The sequence below is a fragment of the Xiphophorus hellerii genome, chromosome 20 (genome assembly GCF_003331165.1).
Source record: "Xiphophorus hellerii strain 12219 chromosome 20, Xiphophorus_hellerii-4.1, whole genome shotgun sequence".
In the NCBI taxonomy this organism is placed as follows: domain Eukaryota; kingdom Metazoa; phylum Chordata; class Actinopteri; order Cyprinodontiformes; family Poeciliidae; genus Xiphophorus; species Xiphophorus hellerii.
In genome coordinates this window covers 8,862,362-8,883,864 of record NC_045691.1, presented here as the reverse complement: position 1 = coordinate 8,883,864, position 21,503 = coordinate 8,862,362, and the positions used below count along the sequence as shown (strand labels likewise).

The 21,503-nt window shown below is 37.5% G+C and overlaps 1 protein-coding gene across 1 annotated transcript in view; it reads left to right on the top strand.

Moving 5' to 3' along the window:
• The first annotated feature begins 850 nt into the window (after window positions 1–850).
• Window positions 851–21,503, top strand: part of unm_sa1614 (un-named sa1614) — a 22,944-nt gene continuing 2,291 nt past the window's right edge. The window contains 30 exon segments of the mRNA XM_032549156.1: window positions 851–1,992; window positions 7,464–7,536; window positions 7,614–7,759; window positions 10,220–10,294; window positions 10,430–10,479; window positions 10,693–10,792; window positions 10,794–10,823; window positions 10,941–11,026; window positions 11,115–11,190; window positions 12,335–12,415; window positions 12,496–12,593; window positions 13,408–13,477; window positions 14,006–14,044; window positions 14,046–14,094; window positions 14,436–14,484; window positions 14,933–15,105; window positions 15,195–15,328; window positions 15,672–15,763; window positions 15,834–16,020; window positions 17,290–17,375; window positions 17,473–17,588; window positions 17,852–17,919; window positions 18,229–18,336; window positions 18,566–18,854; window positions 19,455–19,486; window positions 19,488–19,623; window positions 19,714–19,777; window positions 20,185–20,228; window positions 21,099–21,253; window positions 21,373–21,498. Of these exon segments, the coding sequence (XP_032405047.1) occupies window positions 1,867–1,992; window positions 7,464–7,536; window positions 7,614–7,759; window positions 10,220–10,294; window positions 10,430–10,479; window positions 10,693–10,792; window positions 10,794–10,823; window positions 10,941–11,026; window positions 11,115–11,190; window positions 12,335–12,415; window positions 12,496–12,593; window positions 13,408–13,477; window positions 14,006–14,044; window positions 14,046–14,094; window positions 14,436–14,484; window positions 14,933–15,105; window positions 15,195–15,328; window positions 15,672–15,763; window positions 15,834–16,020; window positions 17,290–17,375; window positions 17,473–17,588; window positions 17,852–17,919; window positions 18,229–18,336; window positions 18,566–18,854; window positions 19,455–19,486; window positions 19,488–19,623; window positions 19,714–19,777; window positions 20,185–20,228; window positions 21,099–21,253; window positions 21,373–21,498 (2,958 nt within the window). The 5' untranslated portion in view covers window positions 851–1,866.

The following is a 21,503-nucleotide window of genomic DNA, read 5'->3' as shown; positions in this document are numbered from 1 at the left end:
GTCAGATGACGAGTATGAAGCGTTTGCCAACAACGGTTACATATTATGCTTAAGATCACAAACTGTTTTAGAGGATAACTAAAGGTTGGTGAGTCACCTGACCTTTAGAAGGAGGGGCTCTTATCATGTGAGAACAAAGCATGAATGTTTCAGTGTGAGGAGGAAAACTAATACTGGCACATCTTCCTAAATGTCAAATTAACTTCTCAATAATTAAATTTATTATTATTATTATTAAAAGGATGTTCCCCAGAATCATATAATCTACCATGGTGGATATGATGGGAGTATATTGATGATTGTGTGAGGTTTTGCAGGGAATGATCCACTGGTTGAAGTGAAGTGTCAAACCGATTCCCATTACTGTTTAGCTGTGATTTATTTTGTTTAAGTTTATATACAGTGTTTGTCTTGTTCACATATACACACTGACTTTGTGATTTTACTGAATTCAGCCACCATATTGATGTTAAATAAGTATTTCTAAAGCAGGGGTCTCAAACTCCAGTCGTCCTGCAGTTTTTAGCCATTTCATTCCAAAACCCTGGAATGAAATGGCTTAATTACCTCCTCCTTGTGTAGATCAGTTCTCCAGAGCCTTGCTAATGGCCTAATTATTCTATTCAGGTGTGGTGCAGCAGAGGCACATCTAAAAGTTGCAGGACAGCGGCCCTCGAGGACTGGAGTTTGAGACCCCTGTTATAAAGCGTCTTTTGTCCTTCCCTGTTTTTGTCTCATCCCCAATGCCAGATGGTGAAAATCCCTTGATTATAGAATCATCTGTAGATTTACACTTTGTTTTAGAATGTTAGATTCTTGAAGTTTTCTTGAAACAGAACATAATGTTGCAGGTGGAATATTAAACGACTAAACATGCGTATCAAGTGTTTTTAATGGAAACGCTAATGTAGTCGCGACATATTGAACACAATAGTTCCTCAAATTGTGAATTAAAAATATATTTGAACAGAAGCTGTTTTGGTTAGAATCCAGCTTTTGGAAAGGTTTTGACTCATTTTCAAGTGGCACATTTCAGAGTTCTCTTTGAAAATTAGGGAGCTCTGTAATAACATGAAGCTGCTGTAACTAGGAGGGGGCCTGAAATTCCCAGTTCTCCCAGTGCACCCAGTGTAAGGCTCGGTCAGCAGTGCGCGCCACCGCGACAGAGGGCTCCACCGCTGTTCACCGTGAACGCGCCTCTCCATGCGGGTTCAATAAAGGGAGCAAAAGCGGTGAAAAGAAAATGAGATGCTGCTGAAGAGAAATGACGGCGGGGCTGGACGGGAAAGCTGAGACTGGTTTGATTCCCCTATCCGAACCCAATCTCTGGGTCCACTTGGTCCGGTTCTCCGCACATCGCCTCCAGGTCTTTGTCAGCCGGTTCGCACACGGACAGCAGAGTGCTTTTGTGATTTTTCCTTTTTCTAAATGAAGACGCTCATCAGATGAAGGTTGTTTTAGCTTTAACCCAGCAGAGAAGCGGCAGTATTAACATTTGAGGGATCTTGTGAAGTTTGTGGTGCTGGGATTTATGCTTTGCATGGACTGAGCCACCTTTTGTTCGGAGAAAAGAGGCGTTTGATGCAGCGGTTCGGTCACACTGAGGCAGTATAACTGAGCAGGTCCTTGATTACAGCACATCTCCCATTAATTATCATTTTGCTTTACATAGCCGAGTGAAAAGGGGCGTGTGAACATTCCCCCAGCCTAGATATTTAAATTATTACATATTATTTATTTATTTATTTATTTATCTGTTCATTGACTCTGCGCCCTGCGCCTGGTGTCCACCTTCTTCTGTCAGTCCCGGACTGCGCTCGACTGTCCCGGTTCTGCCCTTTGTGTTCCGGGGTTGACAGGATCACCATGCCGGAGTGCGTGTCGGTGTCGGAGTTCGTGCATGAGGTTCAGGAGGACTGGAGCTCTCCCACCACCTCCTCCTTCACCTCCAAGATGATCAACTGCAGGAACACCATCTACCTGCTGGAGGAGGTGAGTGCCTGAGAGGGAGTGGAGGGGAGAGGGTGGGATGTGGTCGTAGCGGCAACAGCAGCAGCAGACAGATGTTCATGTTTCTACTGAAACCAACATTTAAAGCTTACCCAATATCCACAGTGGTCATCCTCCCCAAAGACAAAGAAAAATGTCTTTGACCCCCTTCCGTTGATCGCCCTTAGGTTTTTGTATAAGGTTAAGTTGTCATCATTTGCATCTTCTAAATTATTTTGTAATGCTGAAACTACAAATCCCTTTGCATTTATTTTTCCCTCCTAGTTTCTATGCTTGACTCAAAGAAAGTAAAAAAAAAAAGATCTGCATTTGTGTTATTCTTATTGGTGCATGGACTGTGGTGACATCATGTAATAACTCAGCAAGGCTCTTATCACAGTGATCAGTACTCAATCAGTGTTAACATCTGTGTGTAGGGTCCTGGGATGCTGATAAACATCTGTAAGCTAAATAATAATCAAGTTCAGTTAATTTCAATTTATCTACATTTGCAATAATATACCAAAATGCCGCCTCATGGCACTTCGCAACACAATTTAAATAAAATCTCAACCGCTCCATGTTCAATTCAAGATCACTCCAACTCATTTCTATAATATATTTTCAGAAGTGAGAATATGTAATTACACATAGACTACAGAGTCTAATTAAAATACAGTACAGTCACGAAATCATTCTCTGTGTTAGCAGCCATCTGGTGCAACAGGGGGTTGAGAGGACAGGAAGAATACATAGACTCTGGATCAGAAGTACTTTAAACAGTAAACCAAAACAAAATCAAGGTACACAAAGTTAATGACAGCAACAGCTCTGTCAGTGGCTCTGTACTGCAAAGGAGGCACAGAAGAATCTTAGTAAACTGTAAATATGGATAGGAAACAGACATAGTGCTTGGCTATTTTCTGCATGTCTCTTTAGTTCTGTCTAGGAAAGAAAAAATCTAAAGACAGAGGCACTGGACCAAATACTTTCTATGAAAAACATATGTAGTGCACAAAGTTAATGACAGTGACTCCTTCCAGGAAAGAGACACAGCTGATCACTGAAACACTGGACCTGGGGTACTTTTTTCAAGAAAGGAAGCAGAGAGAATACACAAAACTAATGGAACCTGGACTATTATTAAAGAAAGAAACTAAACACAAAGTAACTGGACAATATGTATTTTCTACAAGAATGAAAGCCAAGAAGAGTACAATAAGCTAATATACAGTAGATCTGTCAACAGCTCCATCCAGGAAAGCTAAAGTTTTCACAGGAATGAAAACCAAAGACAATACACAACGATCATTTCAACAATAGATCTGTGTTGATGGCTCCTGAAAAGAGACACAGCTTAACAAAGAATCACTTTCTGTGGGAAATAAAACTAAAAGACAGAACATAGAGTCAATATAGACAATAATAAAAGCAGAAAGAGAAAATATCAATGCAAAGAAAAGTGGCCAGTATATTCCCCAGTAGCCTACGCCTATATCAGATCATCAAACAGAATAATGTTGTGAAATGTTCTCTGATATTCTACCAGCTGATTTGCATTAATTTATCATAGAACTCCATAGAGAGAGATGAATTTTACAGTAAGCACACAAGCTTATTCTTTTACTTGAAAAATAAGTGGGTAAGTTTGTTGCAAAATGGTTGACCGTAAAATTTATTAATTGTTTTTCACCTTTTAGTTTACATTGGCTGATATACTGTATGGTCTAACAAGAACTAGAATTTTGACTTTTGGTGGGGTTATTTTTAAATCTCACGAGCTTTTATCACACTGCAATCTGTAGGAAATGCTTTATTGAGTTAAAATGTAATCAACTGATCTGGAATTTGATGTGTGCCTGTTTGACCTGATGGAGCTGATCAGTGAGGTGAGACTGAGCCTTTCAGGGAGGAAAGGTTCACCAAATTGAGTTGTTCAACACTGTGGTAGAAGAGTCACTTCATCACAGGTGAGCTATGCATCACTTACTCTTTTGAGTGAGGCTATGAATTGATTAAAGCTCACTGATAGCAGCAGAGAAGTGTCAAAATGTCATATTTACCCAAACTGTATAATTGATTTTACAAAAACTATCAACCAACTCAATATTTTTACATTAATCTTGTTATTTCATGTTCTTCGAAGTCTGAAGTAAATTCCAACGTTAACTCTGTTTTAGGTTTCATTCTTCAAGGCTTATACTCTATAGAACATAATGTTCTGATAATGTACTGATAAAGTACATTCTGTAATTGTTATTCCTCTAAATGAAGCCATGTGTGGCCTTTATGTGAGCCACCCTCTTTATGTACCAAAAATAACATTTTCAAAAGCTCACATGACTTTTGGTCAAAATCATAAATTCAGTTTGTATTGCCAAAAATTTGGGTGCATGAATCAGATCATTTCTTGTCTTCAGTGTTCAATATCTGTCAAATAAAGGGATGATAATGTCATATGAATGGGTGTGTGCCAACCATTCATATTTTAATAAAGGGATCTTTTCATTTTGTATTTACAGGTGTGAAAAAAATCACCACGACTTTCTTTCCAAAAGTTGATTTCGACAAAAAAGATCTCTTTTGACACAAAATGACTTAGGCCATTACGTTAGGAAGGCGACAACATACAATAGTCTCCAAAATTTCAAAATTGAATTTGTACAGCACATTTCAGCAGCAAGGCAGTTCAAAGTGCTTTATGTCCCAAAAACACAAAATTACAAAGTTTACAGTTAACAATTGAACAAAGATTGCATTTGATGAGTGCCATCACCAAAATCATACCCATGAAATATGTTGGTCAATGTTTTATTTACTATGGTTCAAATCAACTCTTAACAAGTGGGTTTTTTAATTTTGAATTAGAGAAACTCAGTTTTTAATTGATATATACTACGCATGCTGAAATATCTGATAAATAAAAGTTATTTTATGGTCTATGACAGTTTTGTCTGTCTAAAACAATCATATATTTTGGACATCTCATACATCTTAGGCATATTAGACATCTGATGGGAAAGGACATCTATTGCATCTCCAAACATAGCAGAGTAGAAAAGAGAAATTTGATAGAAGTAATTAATTTAATGCAACTGAAAGTAGCACCAGATTTATTTTGTCTGAGAATATTTTTGGCAGCTGAACAGAATTCCTTCATTTTTCAGTTCATTTTCTGCCAGTTAACAAATTAACTACTGTGAACAATTTGTGTAACTGGCCCACTGCTGTGTGGGGTCTGTGTATTTGGATGAGGATACGGTTTAAAGCAGCATGCAGCAGAACCCCCGCTTTCCATCCCTCCACAATGGAGTTGTTGACCTGGAGAATGGCCTGAAAAACATGCTCAAACTGAACCCTCCCCTCGGCCCCCATCATGAACCCCCAGCAGGGGCCGACATATGTTACCAAGGCAACAGATTACTGGCCATCATCATTCTTTGTTATTGTTTTTTTATGGTTATGAAAAGAAGCCAGAGAGATTAATGTTAATGAAGATATTAGCTAATCTGCAAGCTGGTTTGGGATAAAGGCAGACAGGAGAGATGTAAACTAGAGCTTTTTACAGGATATTTTTATGCATAAAATCTTGTTTTCCTTTTGTCGCAAGGTCTCATCTGTTGCAGTATTTAGTCCTGCCAAATTTTAGATGAAAATTTTGATAAAGTAGTCACTTTAAAGGGGGATTCGAAGCAACGGGTCCTTAAATCAATATGATCAGATCAAACTTAATTTTCACTTTAACCATGGCGCCCAAATCAAATGGAGACTTTCAGGATACAAGGACTTTTATTTTTTTTTTTAGAAAAATGAATTTGCATGAAGGAAAAACTTAAATTCAAACAGTTAAAAATAGAAACATTGAAAGTTACAAAACATTAGATTCTAACTGTTCTGGTCATCATCTGCTGTATTCACTTAATAAAGTTAATCTTTACACTTACACTGTTTATTTTCAGTCTACTTCTTGAGTCTAGTGCATAACTATTGTCGTATTCTTTTTAGAATTTTGTAAATCATTACAATTATGCCTAAGTAGCCAGAAGAAATGGCTCTGGAGGTGTGTTGTACTTATGAATACTTTTTAAAACCTTTTAATTTTTTCATGTCACATCCATAAACTTTTAGAAATTTTGAGGGAATAATATGTGGTGGAAAAACACGTCAACTTTTCGTATCTGGATATTGAATTTTTGGTCCTCCTTTTTGTAAATTAACTCACGTTCAATCAGAATGAATAGAAAGCATCTATAAACTTTTCCAGTTTTAGTCTGTATTTACATTAAGCTAGTCTAATTAAATGAATTTGATCTCAGCCATTATGTTGTATGGCTTCATTGTCTTCCCATAAGGTGAACTCTCCTGTTTGTCATCCTCTAATGAACTTTCACCTTGCATTACACTGTATTGCTGTATTTACCTAAATCTATTTTCTTATTAATTATTACCAATATTTCAGAAGGAATAATTCTCACAGCATGATGCTGTTACCACTATGATTGACATGAGAAATGTTGGTGTCTTAAATGTAGACCATAAGATTTCAGTTTTGGTCTCATCACTGACTTACTGTCTACATTTCTTTTGGGAAACTACAAAAAAAAAGTTCTGGCCTTCTGTAAACAGATTTTCCTTTTGCCACAATTCGATTACGGCCAACTTTGTGGAGTACACTGTTAATAGTCGTCCTGTCACCATTTTCTTCCACTGGAGCTGTTCATTTTTGCAGCTCCACTAGTTTACAGCGAGCTCTCCTGAATCCAGTTTAGGTGGACTACCATGTATTTTTTTGTGCTTGCAGTTGTGACATTTCTTTTTCCATCTTCAAACCTGGCATACTTAACATTTTAACAACTGACAGTTCTTTTGTCACCACTCCTTCTGCCCTCCTCCTGACAGTGCTGCTTATTTTTTTTAAAACACACACTGCACAATGTGAAAGCAAGTACTGAGAAGAAAATGAGAGAAAACACAGTCAAACACTTTCACAGAACCTTCAGAAGTGTATGACAATTGAAAGTAAAAGATAAAGAAATGAGGAATGTTTTAAACTGACATGACTGGTACAGAAAGAGACAAAATAGGCTATAGAATTAAGCAAAAATAGTTTTGTTTGCTAAATGAATTAAACAATAATTTATGATTGATATCAAATGTCACTTGGAATGCTTGTCTTTCAATAGTTTGTAAAAACCTGAGGCAGAATAACCAAGAATTTTCGATAGTTGCTTGTGATACAACATACATTTTGCAGGACGTGATTAAGTAAAACAAAGCCTCAGTTTAAAACAGCCACATTCAAACTGAGCTGCTGCTTCATGCAGGGAATTTTGACCAATCAAATGATGGTTTACAGTCATAAAAAGCAGCTGTCTATTGTCCAGCAACAAAGCCTGCTGCCCCCTTGCACATGCAGACTCAGTCATGCAGACAGCAACTACACCCACTTATCATTCATGCGTGTGCTTGTCCAGGCTCTGGACAGCGACCGGTTGGTGTTGCAGAAGATGAAGAAAGCTGCAAAGGCCAAGTATGCTTCAGGGCAAGGTACACAAATCCACATGCAGACAAACACAGATTACATTTAGATTATTCCCCAAACTGACGCAATTTTTCTTTGTTAGATCATGTATCTCACCTGGAGCAGTACATCAACTCGATGGAGAAGCTCGCAGTAAACTGCCACTCAAATGGAGAGACAGAGGTTGGCTCGGCCTTCTGCCGCCTGGCGGACTTTTCCAAAGAACTTCTGTCTCCAATGAAAAATCTGGTAAGTGAGAACATCAGATAAACAACTAGGAGGTCAAGAGAAACATCGACTATTCCTGGGCTAAAAATGGTTTTATTCCCTTGACTGCAATCTTCAACTTCTCCTTTATGATCAGAATGAGAAAGTATCTTATTGCCAAGCATGTGAGGACATGCTGGAAACTCGTTTCGATCACTGAAGTTTCAGGACTTGCAAAAATCCCATTGAACAAATATGGACACAAATTACAAACAATTAAAATCACACAAAAAAATACAGTGCTTTCTGACACTATAAAAGCCTCATCTATAGGATATTTTAAATATGTAATAGTTGTCACTTTTGGAAATTGGTTAAATTATATATAATTTAATTAAATATGTAGTTAATGTTTGGCCATGTTGTTATTTACAAGGTGGGATATATAGAGATGTTGGACAACAGAGAATAGTACAATACAAGAAGTACCTGAACTGAACAATAAGACTGAGAAACAGCATCCAAGTTGAGATTGTATTTTGCTTGTTAGGACTTGCATGTTGTTCAGAGGTTCATGACGTAGATGGATTGTGTGAAAGAAGCTGTTTTTATTCTGTGCTGCTTTGGTTTGCATCACTCTGAGGCGCTAGCCTGAAGGCAGCAGCTTACACAGTCCATATACTGACTGTGAGGAGCCAGAGGGAGTTTATTTATTTGTTTGCATTTGCTTTCTTTTTTTGTCTAGTGAAAAACACAAATTCTGGATGGGGGTCTGTGACGGATGAATAAATCTCTTTCTGTTGCAGCCGTCTTATGTCAGGGTTAGTGGCTGAAAACAGTGAATTATAAAAGTTCACTAAACAGACTCTGACAGCTGATTACAACTGCATCAGGATCTTCCGAGCCAATAAAAATCTCCTCAGCTCCCTTTTCACAAATGGGTTTATTTGTGATATTCATTTCAGGTCTGGTATGATGTGGTCCTCTGAAACTTAAGATATTACAGCTTAAAAACATGCAGTTTTTATAATCTATAAATCTTGACTCATCTTGGAAAATGTCAGAATAAAATGTTCAGTCTTTCTCCGCTGGAATTCAACATATAAAACATGAAATCACAATTTGTTACTGTTAACTCAGATGATCAATAGTTGTGAATGATAACCTCTAAAAATACATATAAAAATTGAGAAAAAGACTTTTTGCTGCCTAATTCAGCATATGTCTGAATGGTTCTATGTTTTAAGGGCACAAGCTCATTACACTTATGATTAGGAACAAGAATTTTTGTAAAAGGCAGCATTTGCAAACTGCTGATCAGAGCAAAATCTGCTTATTTTGCTGTGTGAGCTATTATGAAATGTTATGCAGAGTAGTAATGTCTCTTCAAGAGTTACAATGCAACCCTAAGAAATGCCAAACGCTCTAGAGAAGACAAATAGCGTCATACTCAGCTCCCTGAAGCCATCTGCAAGACAAAGGTCTAAATGCAGGGTGGAAAAGTACTCTATTTAATTTATTTACATATATTACATATATTGCATGATGACATCTTTTTCATTTATTGCATCAGTAGTAAGTAATTGCACGATAGCATTGCCAATGCATCAACCCACATTTGCTTTTTCCAGTGTAGATACTGTATATGATTATAGATCCTGAGGTTTAAGCTATAATACTGTATATGTTTATACACTTATAGTATTAAGTGAGTAATCTAATATCAGAATTAGAAGTGGTTAGTCATTTTCTGTAGTTCTGATTAAATAAACATTTAAAAAAGGTTAAAAATCGTTCAAGTATTGATCTCCCCTAACAACTGAACACATCTCATTATCATTAGGCAAATATCTGAATGCTCAACTCCCAATTAATATCTGGGCACATGGTTAGCTTGTGTTTTCTAGGATGTATTTTTCCTAGAAAATGTATTTTTCTGTTAAACTACCTAAACCAACTTTAGTGCAGAAAGACATCAGCTGAAGTCTTATATTTAACAGACCACCAGCATGTTTCTGTCTCAAAAGGCTACATATCTGCTCAGATAAAAGACCTTCACTCCAAATTGAAAAATGTTTCCTCCATTGCTCCTGACTTGCCTGAAATGCCTGGCTGGTTGTTGTTTCTGGCTTTTTTCTCCTTTGATTTTGCAATGAAACTCATTTGCATAACATCCGGCAAATGACAAGTGTGCCACACTTCAAACAGAAAAAATGCAGCTGCTTCCATCTTTTTCCCCCACATCAGCTGACCAATCGGGGCAAAGCAAGTTTTTGCAAGAAAGAGGATGTCAAAGAGGGAAAAAACTAGGAAGAAACATAAAATTAAGAAGAAAATCTCTTTTTTTATCATTACTGCATGTCAATATGATGTAGCTGTTTTAATCAGTTTTTCCATTGAATAACTCAGATTTAAAAAACACATATTTTCAAATCATTGATTATACAACCCAATATGCCTTTTAGCATGTGTTTATTTTATTTTTTCTGTGTGTGTGTTCAGCTGAAGAGCATGCTCCACAACATCAACTTCTTCCTGGACTCATTGGTTAAAGGAGACCTGCGGGAGGTGAAGGGGGTGAGGACTTTTGATATTCTCATATCAAGTGTATGTTAGGAATAAGTTAAGACATGATTCATCTGAAATGGTAAAATGAATAGAAATCATTTGTGTAGATCTAAAGTAAACTTTTCCTCCTCTGTCCCGCTGCAGGATCTGAAGAAACCATTTGAGAGAGCATGGCGGGATTATGAAAGCAGATTGTGAGCGACGATCCTTTTAAAGCATCTGAGAGAGTTTACATGCTCTCTTGCATCTCCTATTTTTAGGATACCCTTGTTACGTGTTTGTGCATGTAAAAAATAAATTACACCTCTGCATAATTCAGAAACACGGAAAGGGTCTTGTAAGCAGAAGTGAGCTGGTGAAACTGTCAGGAGTCGGATTAATAATTCAAAGCGTGCGTGTGTGTTCAGCAAGCAGGTGGAGAAGGAGAAAAGGGAGTTAGCGCGACAGTACGGGATGGTTCGGAGCGAGGTGAGCGGAGGAGAAATCGCTGAGGAGCTTGAGAAGGAGAAGGCGCTCCTTCCAGCTGAGCATGTGTGAGGTCAGTGACCCCAGCTTTTTAAAACCAGTCTATTTGTGCTAACTCCCCTTGCTGCTCAGCACTTTACATTTCCTCGCTATATGTATGTCCAGTTAATAGATCAACTCTCTATCTCAGTATCTCATTAAGGTGAACGAGATAAAAACAAAGAGAGGAGTCGACCTGCTGCAGAACCTCATTAAGCACTACCACAGTCAAAACAAGTAGGTTCTGGCTCACACACACTCAGACAACATAAACATCTTGCAATACAGTGACTAAGATGGATTTACCATAAATGTCTTTGTGTAGTTTCTTGCAGGAGTGTGTATCCACCACTCAGAGGCTGAAGCAGTACATCGAGGAGCTGAACATTGTGCTGAACATGGTATGAATATTGGCAGAAGCCTACAGCGGCGTATTAGGGCTATTAAAGATTAAAAAAAGAGGCTTAAATTTGAGTTTGGTCAAACTCAGAAATTTTGAGATTAATCTAAAACATTTTCTAGAAAAAAATGAAAAGTTTTTTTTTTCTTAGTTTTTCTCCATCAAATTTCTGACTCTAATGTCTCAGAAATTTTCATGTTTATTTTCTAGAAAATTTCTGGAATTGATCCAAAAATTTACTCCTTTTCTTCTATCTATGATGGCTATATTATGCCATCGTAGGAGCCTGTAGCATTGTGTTTTAATGTGTGTGTGTGCTCGTTCAAACTTTGCTTGAAGTTTTTCTTAATGAAAACTTCAAGCAAAAGTTTCGATTGTTTTCAACCAATTCTAAAACCATAGTAGTAGTATTATTTTTCTTGTGTTGTAGCAATGTGGCCAATTGATTTAAACTTTTGCCACCTGGAATTGGAACATTGAATCACAATATCTTAAATTTATAGTTGTTTTGGGAAAAACTGTCAGAAGTAAAAGCTTAATTAGTCACAAAAACCGGTACACATTTAGTTCATTTACATATTTAATGTTCAGGAAGACCTCTGTGGCGTGAGGCATTCCCACAGCCTCAGTCTTCTGCTAGCAGACGATGCTTCCGGTTAAGAGTGGGTAAAAGATTTACAGTGAAGTTCAAATAACTATGCCAAATTACTGCAATGCTATTTAGCTCTACAAAAGTAATATGGGAAAATTTTTCTGATTCATAACAATGTTTTCTGTTGCAATCAATGTGCTGGACTTCTCTGCAGCAATACACCCCTGTACAGTCTAGGATTTAAAACTTTGCAGCTAAACCCTTTACATTAAATTGCATGTCTTCATTAACTTTTTACTATATGAGACTTGTTATTCTTGACCAAGAATTGTCACTTATTTTTTGTTTAGTTGTTATTTATGTACTTATCTGTTTTTTTTTATTCGTAAACTTGTGTTCAGTTTGATATTTCATTTTATTTTCAGTCTGTCTCAGAAGAGTATTTATATGGAATAGGTGCTGCAAAAATACAGAGGTGATGTAGGGATATCTCTGTTTATTCAGGTGTTGTTAGTGAAAATTACGAACTGTGATGTGGTGTTGGTATGTACAGGTGAAGCAGCGTCAGGAGGAGGAGAAGAAGCAGCTGTGCAACATCAGGGATCAGCTGAGGCCAGTCGTCCACACAGAGCAGGTCTGAGACTCCAACCCTAACAATGACTCAGACTGAGCTACAGATCAACTGATTCAGAAATGGTTTGTTTGTGTCTGCAGGACTCTTTACCTAAGCAGGTGTACAGCATGCATCAACTTCTGGGAGATAAACAATACGGAACAGAGAGAACAGGATTCCTCTACAAGAAGAGCGACGGGTAAAAAAAACACAAAGATTACAAGCTTGCTTATGTTTAATTTAGGAGTTACGTAAGAGGACATATTTAATTAAAAAACCAAAGGACCAAATTTATAATTTAGATACTTCTGTGCTTATCATGACATATGACAAGGTGATGAAAAATGGATTCTCATCAAGTACAATATAAACAAAAATAACTTAACTTGTCCTCATTAACAGTAAATGTTCTAGAGAGGTAATAATTCATTATATTCTTATGTGCAATGAAATGCTATTCTTTGTACAAACTTTTCATGTGGAAAATTCTTGACTTCTTTGAGTCTGAAAAGTTATATGTCTATAACAATGTGCATGGTTTGGATTAGTGATTAAATATTCTGGGCAATATGATATACAGTATGTGACACCTGCATTATGGCTGTTCCCACTTTACAACTACTCATGGAATCGGCTGTTTGATAACCTCATTTCAAGACTCAGATGAATAACAGTGATAGGTCATTTTCAAAACCTGGACTTTGTCCTTTAATAATAACACACAGACCACATCTGAAAGAGACTTCACTTTAGTGAATTACATGAAATTCAGTCAGATAAACTAATGTTAGTTGTTGGTAAAATTAGGGAAAGCAAAAGTGTGTGTTGTTGTTTACATAACCTATAATGTTTTGTAGAAATTGATTTGTATCAAACATTTTATATAACCTTTTTTCTTAGTGACAATACATATCTACAAAACCTGTGTTCACTCAAACCCTTAAAGTCTTGAAAAACGGGAAGGAGTATGCCCATGTTGTTTGCTTTGCTAAAATATTGTGTTTGTGTTGCAGGTTGAGAAAAATGTGGCAGAAGAGGAAATGTTCAGTTCACAACTGTTACCTGACTATTGCACATGCTACAGTGAGTGTCTGTTACTGCAAGTTACTTCATCCTCTCACTTTTAATGTCTAAATTGTCATAATTAAGATTTCTTTATTGATGCTGTGACTTCACTACTTAAAAAATAGGTAGTTCTAATCAAGATTACTAAGTATTTCTGGATTTCAAGGTAATTATATTTCCACACTAGCAGAAAAGTCCTAATTCATTTTAAGGAACACATTTGGGAATCAAACAGATTAAAGTACCCACATTCTTCACAGAAAAGATATTCATCCAAATCTACTCTTATTAGTGTAGAACCTTTAATTATCTCACTGCAGTTAATGGTTAAGTGTGTATTAATTATTGTTGATTTCTTGAGCCACTAATTAATTGAAATATGATAAATGAATTGCCTCTATTATATAACTTCTAATGTGGTGCCTTATCCCATCACTGAATTCATTTGAATGTTTTTGCTTTAAGTTTTTTTTTTAAATTCCAGCTGTAGAAAACATGTAGGGTTTAAGTATTTGCATCTTGTCAATTCTTTTTTCTGTCTTTCAGCCAAATAAACCTCCGACCCGACTAAACCTGCTTACCTGTCCAGGTGAAACCCAGCGTGGAGGACAAGAAATGCTTCGACCTTATCTCCCGTAAGACACTGTCGAAAAGGGCACTTAGCATAAAGTGAAAACTGTTCTGCAGTCCAGACTCGAGTCCAAACAGAATTGTTTTGTGTTAAATCTATTAATTAATTTCCTTGTTGTTTAAATCTTGACTAGATTTAAGTGACAAATTTTTGTAAATTTATTGTTAAATGTTAGAAATATAATTAGAAATGTAATGAATAAGCATATAAGTATATTCAATATGGAATGAAAGTGAAATTGAATGAATATTAAAAGTACATGGATATTAACATAAATGAAAGTAAGAAACATTTTTTTATATTTATTACATACTTGATTAAAAATGTTTTTCAACTCTCCTTTAGATAATCGGACCTATCATTTCCTGGCTGAGGATGAAGCTGAGTGTGTTGCGTAAGTCTTTTTTTAATATATATTTGTAACAAAAAACAAAGACAAAACTTTATTTAAGCATTATTTTATGATCCCATTTTGTTTGAATCTTCTCATCTATTATTAATCTGGACATGTTTTTGTCTAAAATCAACAATTGTTCATTATTTGAAATACCCAGCATGGCTGAAAGTGAGTCAGTGAAACAAAGCAGAACCTGATATTTATTTGCATAAAAGATTTAAAATTCTACTGTCTGGGGTTTAATATGAGTGATGTATGCCTTAACTTTCGATTAAAAATCATAATACAAGTGGAAAAAGAAAAACATATTACAGGACGCAATGTTAATCTTGGGTGTTTTCTTTTGTATATAGTACTCTAACTAATGTCAGAAATCTACATCAGAATTATCTAAATAGTGTTTGAAGAGGAGAACTGTGGATTTGTTTTTGTTGTGAATGTTTAGATGGATCTCGGTACTCAGTAACAGTAAGCAGGAGGCTCTCAGCATGGCCCTGGACGGGGGCAGGCAGGGGGGCGGAGGGGGTGAAAACAGTGTGGAGGATCTGACCCGGGCCATCACTGATGACATCCGCAGAATGCCGGGAAACAACTACTGCTGTGACTGTGGCGCTCCGGGTAATCTCTGTCTGCCAATAAGTATATCTTATTTGACTCTCATTCATTTCATTTCAAGTGTAAAAGGTCACATTTCTCCCTCTCTGAAGAACCTGGATGGGTCTCAACAAATCTAGGCATCCTGACCTGTATCGAATGTTCAGGGATCCACAGGGAGATGGGCGTCCATGTGTCCAGGATCAAGTCTCTGAGCTTGGACAGCCTGGGAACCTCAGACCTACTAGTAAGGAACATCTCTATAAAACATTGATCCTCTAGTGACCTTTGTGGGTCTGTAGGTTACTTTTTTGGCCCAAGTTGACATACATAACTCTCTGTTGAAATCAATATACATAACTCTCTGTTGAAATTGATAAAGTCAAACATGTATAATGTATTCATATTTTAGGTTAGTTAACTGTCCATCAGTGAAACCACCCAATGACCCAGCCTTCTAGCCAATAAGGCAGTTTTGTGGTTGAACCTACATTGTGCTTTTGATGTTTGCAACTGAAATGTATTATTTCCTGTTTGATGAGCTTAAAATGATATAATGGTAAACTGCTGTTCTCTGTTGTTTATTTCAGCTGGCCCGAAATGTTGGAAACTCTGGCTTTAATGACATATTGGAGGCAAATCTGATTAGTCCGTCACAGAAGCCCTCCCAGCACAGCCATATGTAAGTTACACCCACTATTGTCCCATTATTAGAGAAAATACACATTTGAAAAATTGTTTGCCTATAACAGGGGGGAGCGCAAGGATTTCATATTGTCAAAGTATCAGGACGTTCATTTTGTGAGGAGGTTCGGCAGTTCTTCTGCAGCGCTGCGACTGGGCCTGCAGGAGGCAACCAAGAGCTGTGACATCTACAGCCTGATCCAGCTGTATGCTCAGAGGGCGGAGCTAAGCCAGCCATTGCACACCCACATACAGGTAACCACATAGTTAATGATCTACATCAATCATGCTTACAAGTAAAAAAAACTAATACCAATAGTATGTAGTATGTTGCTGGTGTGCAGTCTTTTTTGTAATCCATAATAGTTCTAATAACAGAAAGTCTGTAATAGTTCTCCAGACTTTCATAATATATTTCAAAGTCTTTCTTGAGCTTCTGCTTTGTCACTTCTTTTTGTCTTGTACACACACATACACACAGATTAAGAAATTAACAAGTGTAAACATCTATATAGGTGAACCCACCAGAGACAATAATGCAGCTTCCTCCACTTGTGTTCCTCCATGTAAAGATGTGTAAAAAAAAAATCCACTGAAATACTTGCAGTAGAAATAAAAGAAGAATTTTGAGAGAAGTTTAAAATTCAAACTTCTGAGAACATTAATTCAGTGAGAAAATTTCACAAGTTCTTTGCAGAAAAATTAAATATTGCCACAAGTTTTCACAGGTTGGCACCGCTGATGTTAAATCTTTGAGAGCTGATAGAACAGAACCTCCTGTTGGGATTTTTGACGATTCCTCTTTGCACAATCTCTCCACATCGCCCAGTCTTGGTTCCTGTGTTAGGACTCTTCTCTTCAATTCTCCTCACCGATTTATGATTTTGATGAAAGACATAATAACAACTCATTATCAGTGTTCTATCCGGATTTTTCAAAGAGTTAATAAAACTATGCATTCTATGAAGGTTCTCTTTGATTTTGGAAGAAAAGTAAGGCCACAGCGTCACAGTTGATTTTAGTAATTTTATTAGTTTTACTGATTTGTGATTGTAGATTTTTTTCAGGTATTCCTCCCAAATAATATTTAGGCATGTAGATAGCATCTAATTGTTGTTTTAGATAGTGAACAACAGCTATCTAATTTATAAAAAAAAAACATAAAGATGTTACAGGTTGGTTGGAATAAGGATTAGGATTAGGATTGGAAGAAGGGTTGAAGGAGGATTGGAATTATTTTCAATTATTTCAACCCTAAAATTCACACTAATTGTGTAAATGCCTTGTAATGTTCACACAATTAGTTGAATGACATGATCTTTTGCCTCTTGGTTTTGAAGAACTAGGATATTACATGCCATACATGTCAAAAAATGTTTTCTAAAGATCTTAGGTACTCTTATTAGCTCAAAAGCCTGAAAAATAGCAATAGCTGGGTATTTTGTAACAAAAAAGTCTTCCTGATATTTCTGAAATTTTCCTAAGATGTCAATAAAAAGGATTGGTATGTTTCCACACCAACAGGAGAAAGGGGAGACGGCTCTGCATTTAGCCGTTCTGTTTGCTGACAGGACATCGCTGCACATCCTGGACTTTCTGGCCCAGAACTGGTCAGTCTGCTGTGATGATGCTGTTTAGTTGTTATGTCTCAGAGTGGTAATGTTCACACCTGCATGTTTACTTGCATAGGTTTTCTCTTTTTTCCAGTTCCAATGTGGATGTACAAACATCAGCAGGAAACACTGCGCTGCACTACAGCTGCCTGCATAACAAGAGTGACTGTGTGAAGCTGCTGCTGAGAGCCCGAGCAAACATACACATCAGTAATGCAAATACGCTCCCATAGTGTTATAATGTATAGTTTACACAGGATGTTTCATTAAAACAATTATTGGAAAAGTATTTTCCTTATTAAATATTAATACATTACCAGAAACTAGACGGGGATTCAACCGCAATTTACAGATTACTGTTAGGAAAAGCTTTATAATAATTTTGTATTCTAAACCTCCTGTAAAATAAATGCAATCTTTTTATAACCCAAAGAATCACCATTACGTAACAACATCGTTTTTCTGTGTCGCAGAGAATGAGTTGGGAGAAACTGCTCTGGATGTGAGCCGCCGACTGAAGCACAGTGAATGTGAGGCGCTGGTGAGATCCTCAATCTGATTATAGATTACTTTATTTATTTTAATCAAAATATAAATTGTCTTGTATTCTTTGTACATCTGGTAGCTATTGTAAGCCCTAACCGACTAAGAGTAAAACAATTTGAGACCAAAGGAATCAGAAATTTCAGTAATTGCAATCAAGAATAAATTAAATCAAATAATGTCCAATCAACCAAGGTAATAAAAAAAAATATATATTTTCATTCCATTTTGAGAGGCCAAGCAGCGTTCTTCATTCTGACAAGATGGCTTCCTTTTCTCCTACTAAATGACTGAGTTTTGATTGCAGCTGCAGCAGGCCCAGTCCAACCAGTTTAACCATCACGTCCATGTGGAGTATGAGTGGAGGCTTCGTCATGATGATCTGTACGACAGTGATGACGACTTTGATGACAGGGTAACAATGACAACGGCGTGTCTGCTTAACGCAGCATTAGTTCTTATTTAGTTTTTTTTTTTCAGATTTTGCCATTAAAGAGTTGAAAATAGAGATTTAAATTATTTATAAATGACCCGATTATATTCTTAAAAAATCTATTTCTGAACTTTGCCGCTTGTGGATGATGGTAGAAACTGTTACTTTATTTTGGTTGTGTCCAATAACTTTATTTTCTCTCTTGTTTCAGAATGGTCCAGTAAAGAAGGAGCGCTCCTCATCTTCATCATCCTCAGTCTTCACCCCGTCGTTCTCCTTCTCCTCCCGTCCTTTCAGCTTCAGTCAGTCCTCCACCTCCACCACCTCCTCCTGCTCCGTTGCCGCCCCGTCCTCCGGAGGACCAGGAGCCGGCCTCCTCAGCGTGGGGAGGAGGCTGGCCATGGCCATGGATCTGCACAGCCGACCAACCGGCTCGGCCCCCAGCCCTCCACCTCCGCCTCCGTCCTCCCCCGCTCCTCCACTGCCGCCCCGGGTCAAAGGTCAGCTCATTTGTTTTGAATTGTTTTGGTGATATCTTTGAAAACACAATACATTGTTTTTGAGCTATACTTTTATTTAATTCCAAGCTGTTTATGTGTTTTGTTTAAATATCAGATATTTGAAGATAAAAATATTTAAATACTTCTACTATCTAATTACCCTTGGAAACAGCTGGAGCTATTACACACTGATTTATGTCTATATTTCCCTTGCATTATTTCCATAATTACTCATCTGGAAAATATGACTGCTGTTTTTATTCCCTAATTAACTGAATTTGCACTCCTCATGCTGAGCTTTCAGTGAAGAATGGCTTCGAGAATGACTTGCAGAAAAATGTTATTTCTGCTGTAACTCAAGGTTGCAGGTCTATTATTTTGAGCTGACAATGCCTGTATTGTTGTCAAAAGTCATTCATTGTTGTGGTTAATTATCGTCCAATTAAACAAAAACAAAACACAGTCTTTCTGCTTATCAGATGTCGACACAAAGCGATTGCAATCTGGAGAGCTCTGGCAACTAATTTCATCTCAGTGAAATTTCAGCATATAAAGCTGAAGCTTTTGTGGTTGAATCATGAGTATCTTTTTATCTTGTAGCCCCTTGTGTTCCCCCTCCTCCGCCTCCAGGCTGGGGGTGATGGAGTGAGGGATGAAGAGGAGGAAGAGGCGGAGGTTTTCTTCCCCACGTCAGGAAACAGAAAGACAACACCTCCCCCTCCCATCGCTGCCCGGCACAAGAGGACCTGCTCTGAGTCTAATAAGCAGGGTAATATCTGAGAGACACCCTGCAGTTAGTCTGTCAGAGTAACACTGTCATTAGCTCTGTATGTCTGTGTGTTTATGTGTGTGTGCACAGATCATGGGTTGCCATCCAGTCCCAGGATTTACAGTGGTCCAGACTCCTCCTTCAAGAAGTGTGTGTGAGTATCTGGGATATAATTACACTGTATTTTAACACAAACTGGATGAGACTTTTATGTCTGCTCACAAAACGTTAGGAATATTTGGCTTTCAGGGTGAAATTTATGGAAATTGTTAATATCAAAGCATGTGTTGGTGATTTCTTAATGCTAAGCAATGATTGGCAGCAAAAGCAAACAACTGATATTTAACTCCAAAGCTGAATAGCACATAATTAGTGGGCCAGGTGTCAAAAAACATAGTAACTTGATTTTAGTTCTGTTTAAGTAGTAATTATACATTAAAATAATCATATATTTAATTGACACTAGGGAGCATCAACGAGCTGTTCTGTATGAAGCATTATACTGCCCTCTATTGGATCACAAGGATAATAACCAGATAAATTCTCTCTCTCTGACTCCAGTCCATCTTCTCCTCTCAGCTCGCTGACGGAACGACCAGACAGAGGTACCTGTTCTGCTCAGGGACATTCACTGCACTCTTTATTTATGCCTGGTCTACCTGTCTTATGCAAATGTTACCATTTTTAAATTAATTCAATTTTAAACTAAAACCATTCCACATTGAGATAGATGCTACAATATCTGCTCCAGCTCTCACTGACATTGTTTTTCTGATGCCTACAGCTGTTGCGTGATTCTTACAGATTCAGACAGTTTTACTCATGAGGGAAAAGCAACGCCAAAGTAATGTTGTTGCTGTGCTCCTCATGTCTCTTGGACCTAAAATACAAGTTCAAAAATAATGCTACACTCTAAGAAAGGATGGATTGTGGATAAATTAGAAAGTCTGTTATCTCCTTTACTTTTAGCTATGACTTATAAGTGCAAAAGTAGTCACATATGTCAGAGACAAATCTGCCCTCATCAACTGTTTACTTTCCCAGTTTTTCTGTGTTTGCCTGAAAGGTTTTATGTATTTTCATATTATCACAAGCAATGTTGTACAACAGTGAATGCATCTAAACTTTACAATTAGTGGCACTAGAGATAAAAATCTGTTTTAAAGCTTGAAACAGCAGCTGAGAGAATATTCCTCCAAAATAAACAGGGTTGTGCCTTTCTCCTTGAATCCTTGGCAAGGCGTATTTGAACATGTGAAAATATGATCAGTCACTTAGAATTCCTCCTCTTTATTTCACAATGTAAGTATGTAATTAAAATTTTTCCAGTCTTTTTCTAGCGGTTTTTGCGGTTGGACTGAACACCACGTCGTGACTGCCACCTGCAAAAGAACAACAGTTGTTTTTTATTTTGTAAAATAAAAACACATCCTCTTTAAAACAACTAGACATTCTTATATTAATTTCTCTTTGAGGTTTTCGACGGACAGAAAGTGAAGGTAGCGCCTCGCATTTCCTGTACCCGGCCAGTAAAGCGCCTCCGAATGGATCTCCAATCAGCCAGCGCTCTCAGAGCTTTGAGAGCGACGGCAGAGGCCCCACCCCTCTGCCGCTTCCTCGCAGATCACTGGTGAGATCTGGTTGTGTGAAGGAAGCTGTTTTAAATTCTTACCAAGTTCAAACCTCTGTTTAAGAACCTGATTCATTTTGTCGCTGACTGTTTAATAAGAGTAACATTTTGTCAATCAGCCTCGTGGATCAGCCAGTCGGCGGGCTCAGGCTCTGTATGACTGCCAAGCAGACCACCATGATGAACTGAGTTTCTCCGAGGGTCAGGTGTTGGTGGTTCTTGGGCAGGAGGACAGCGAATGGTGGGTGAG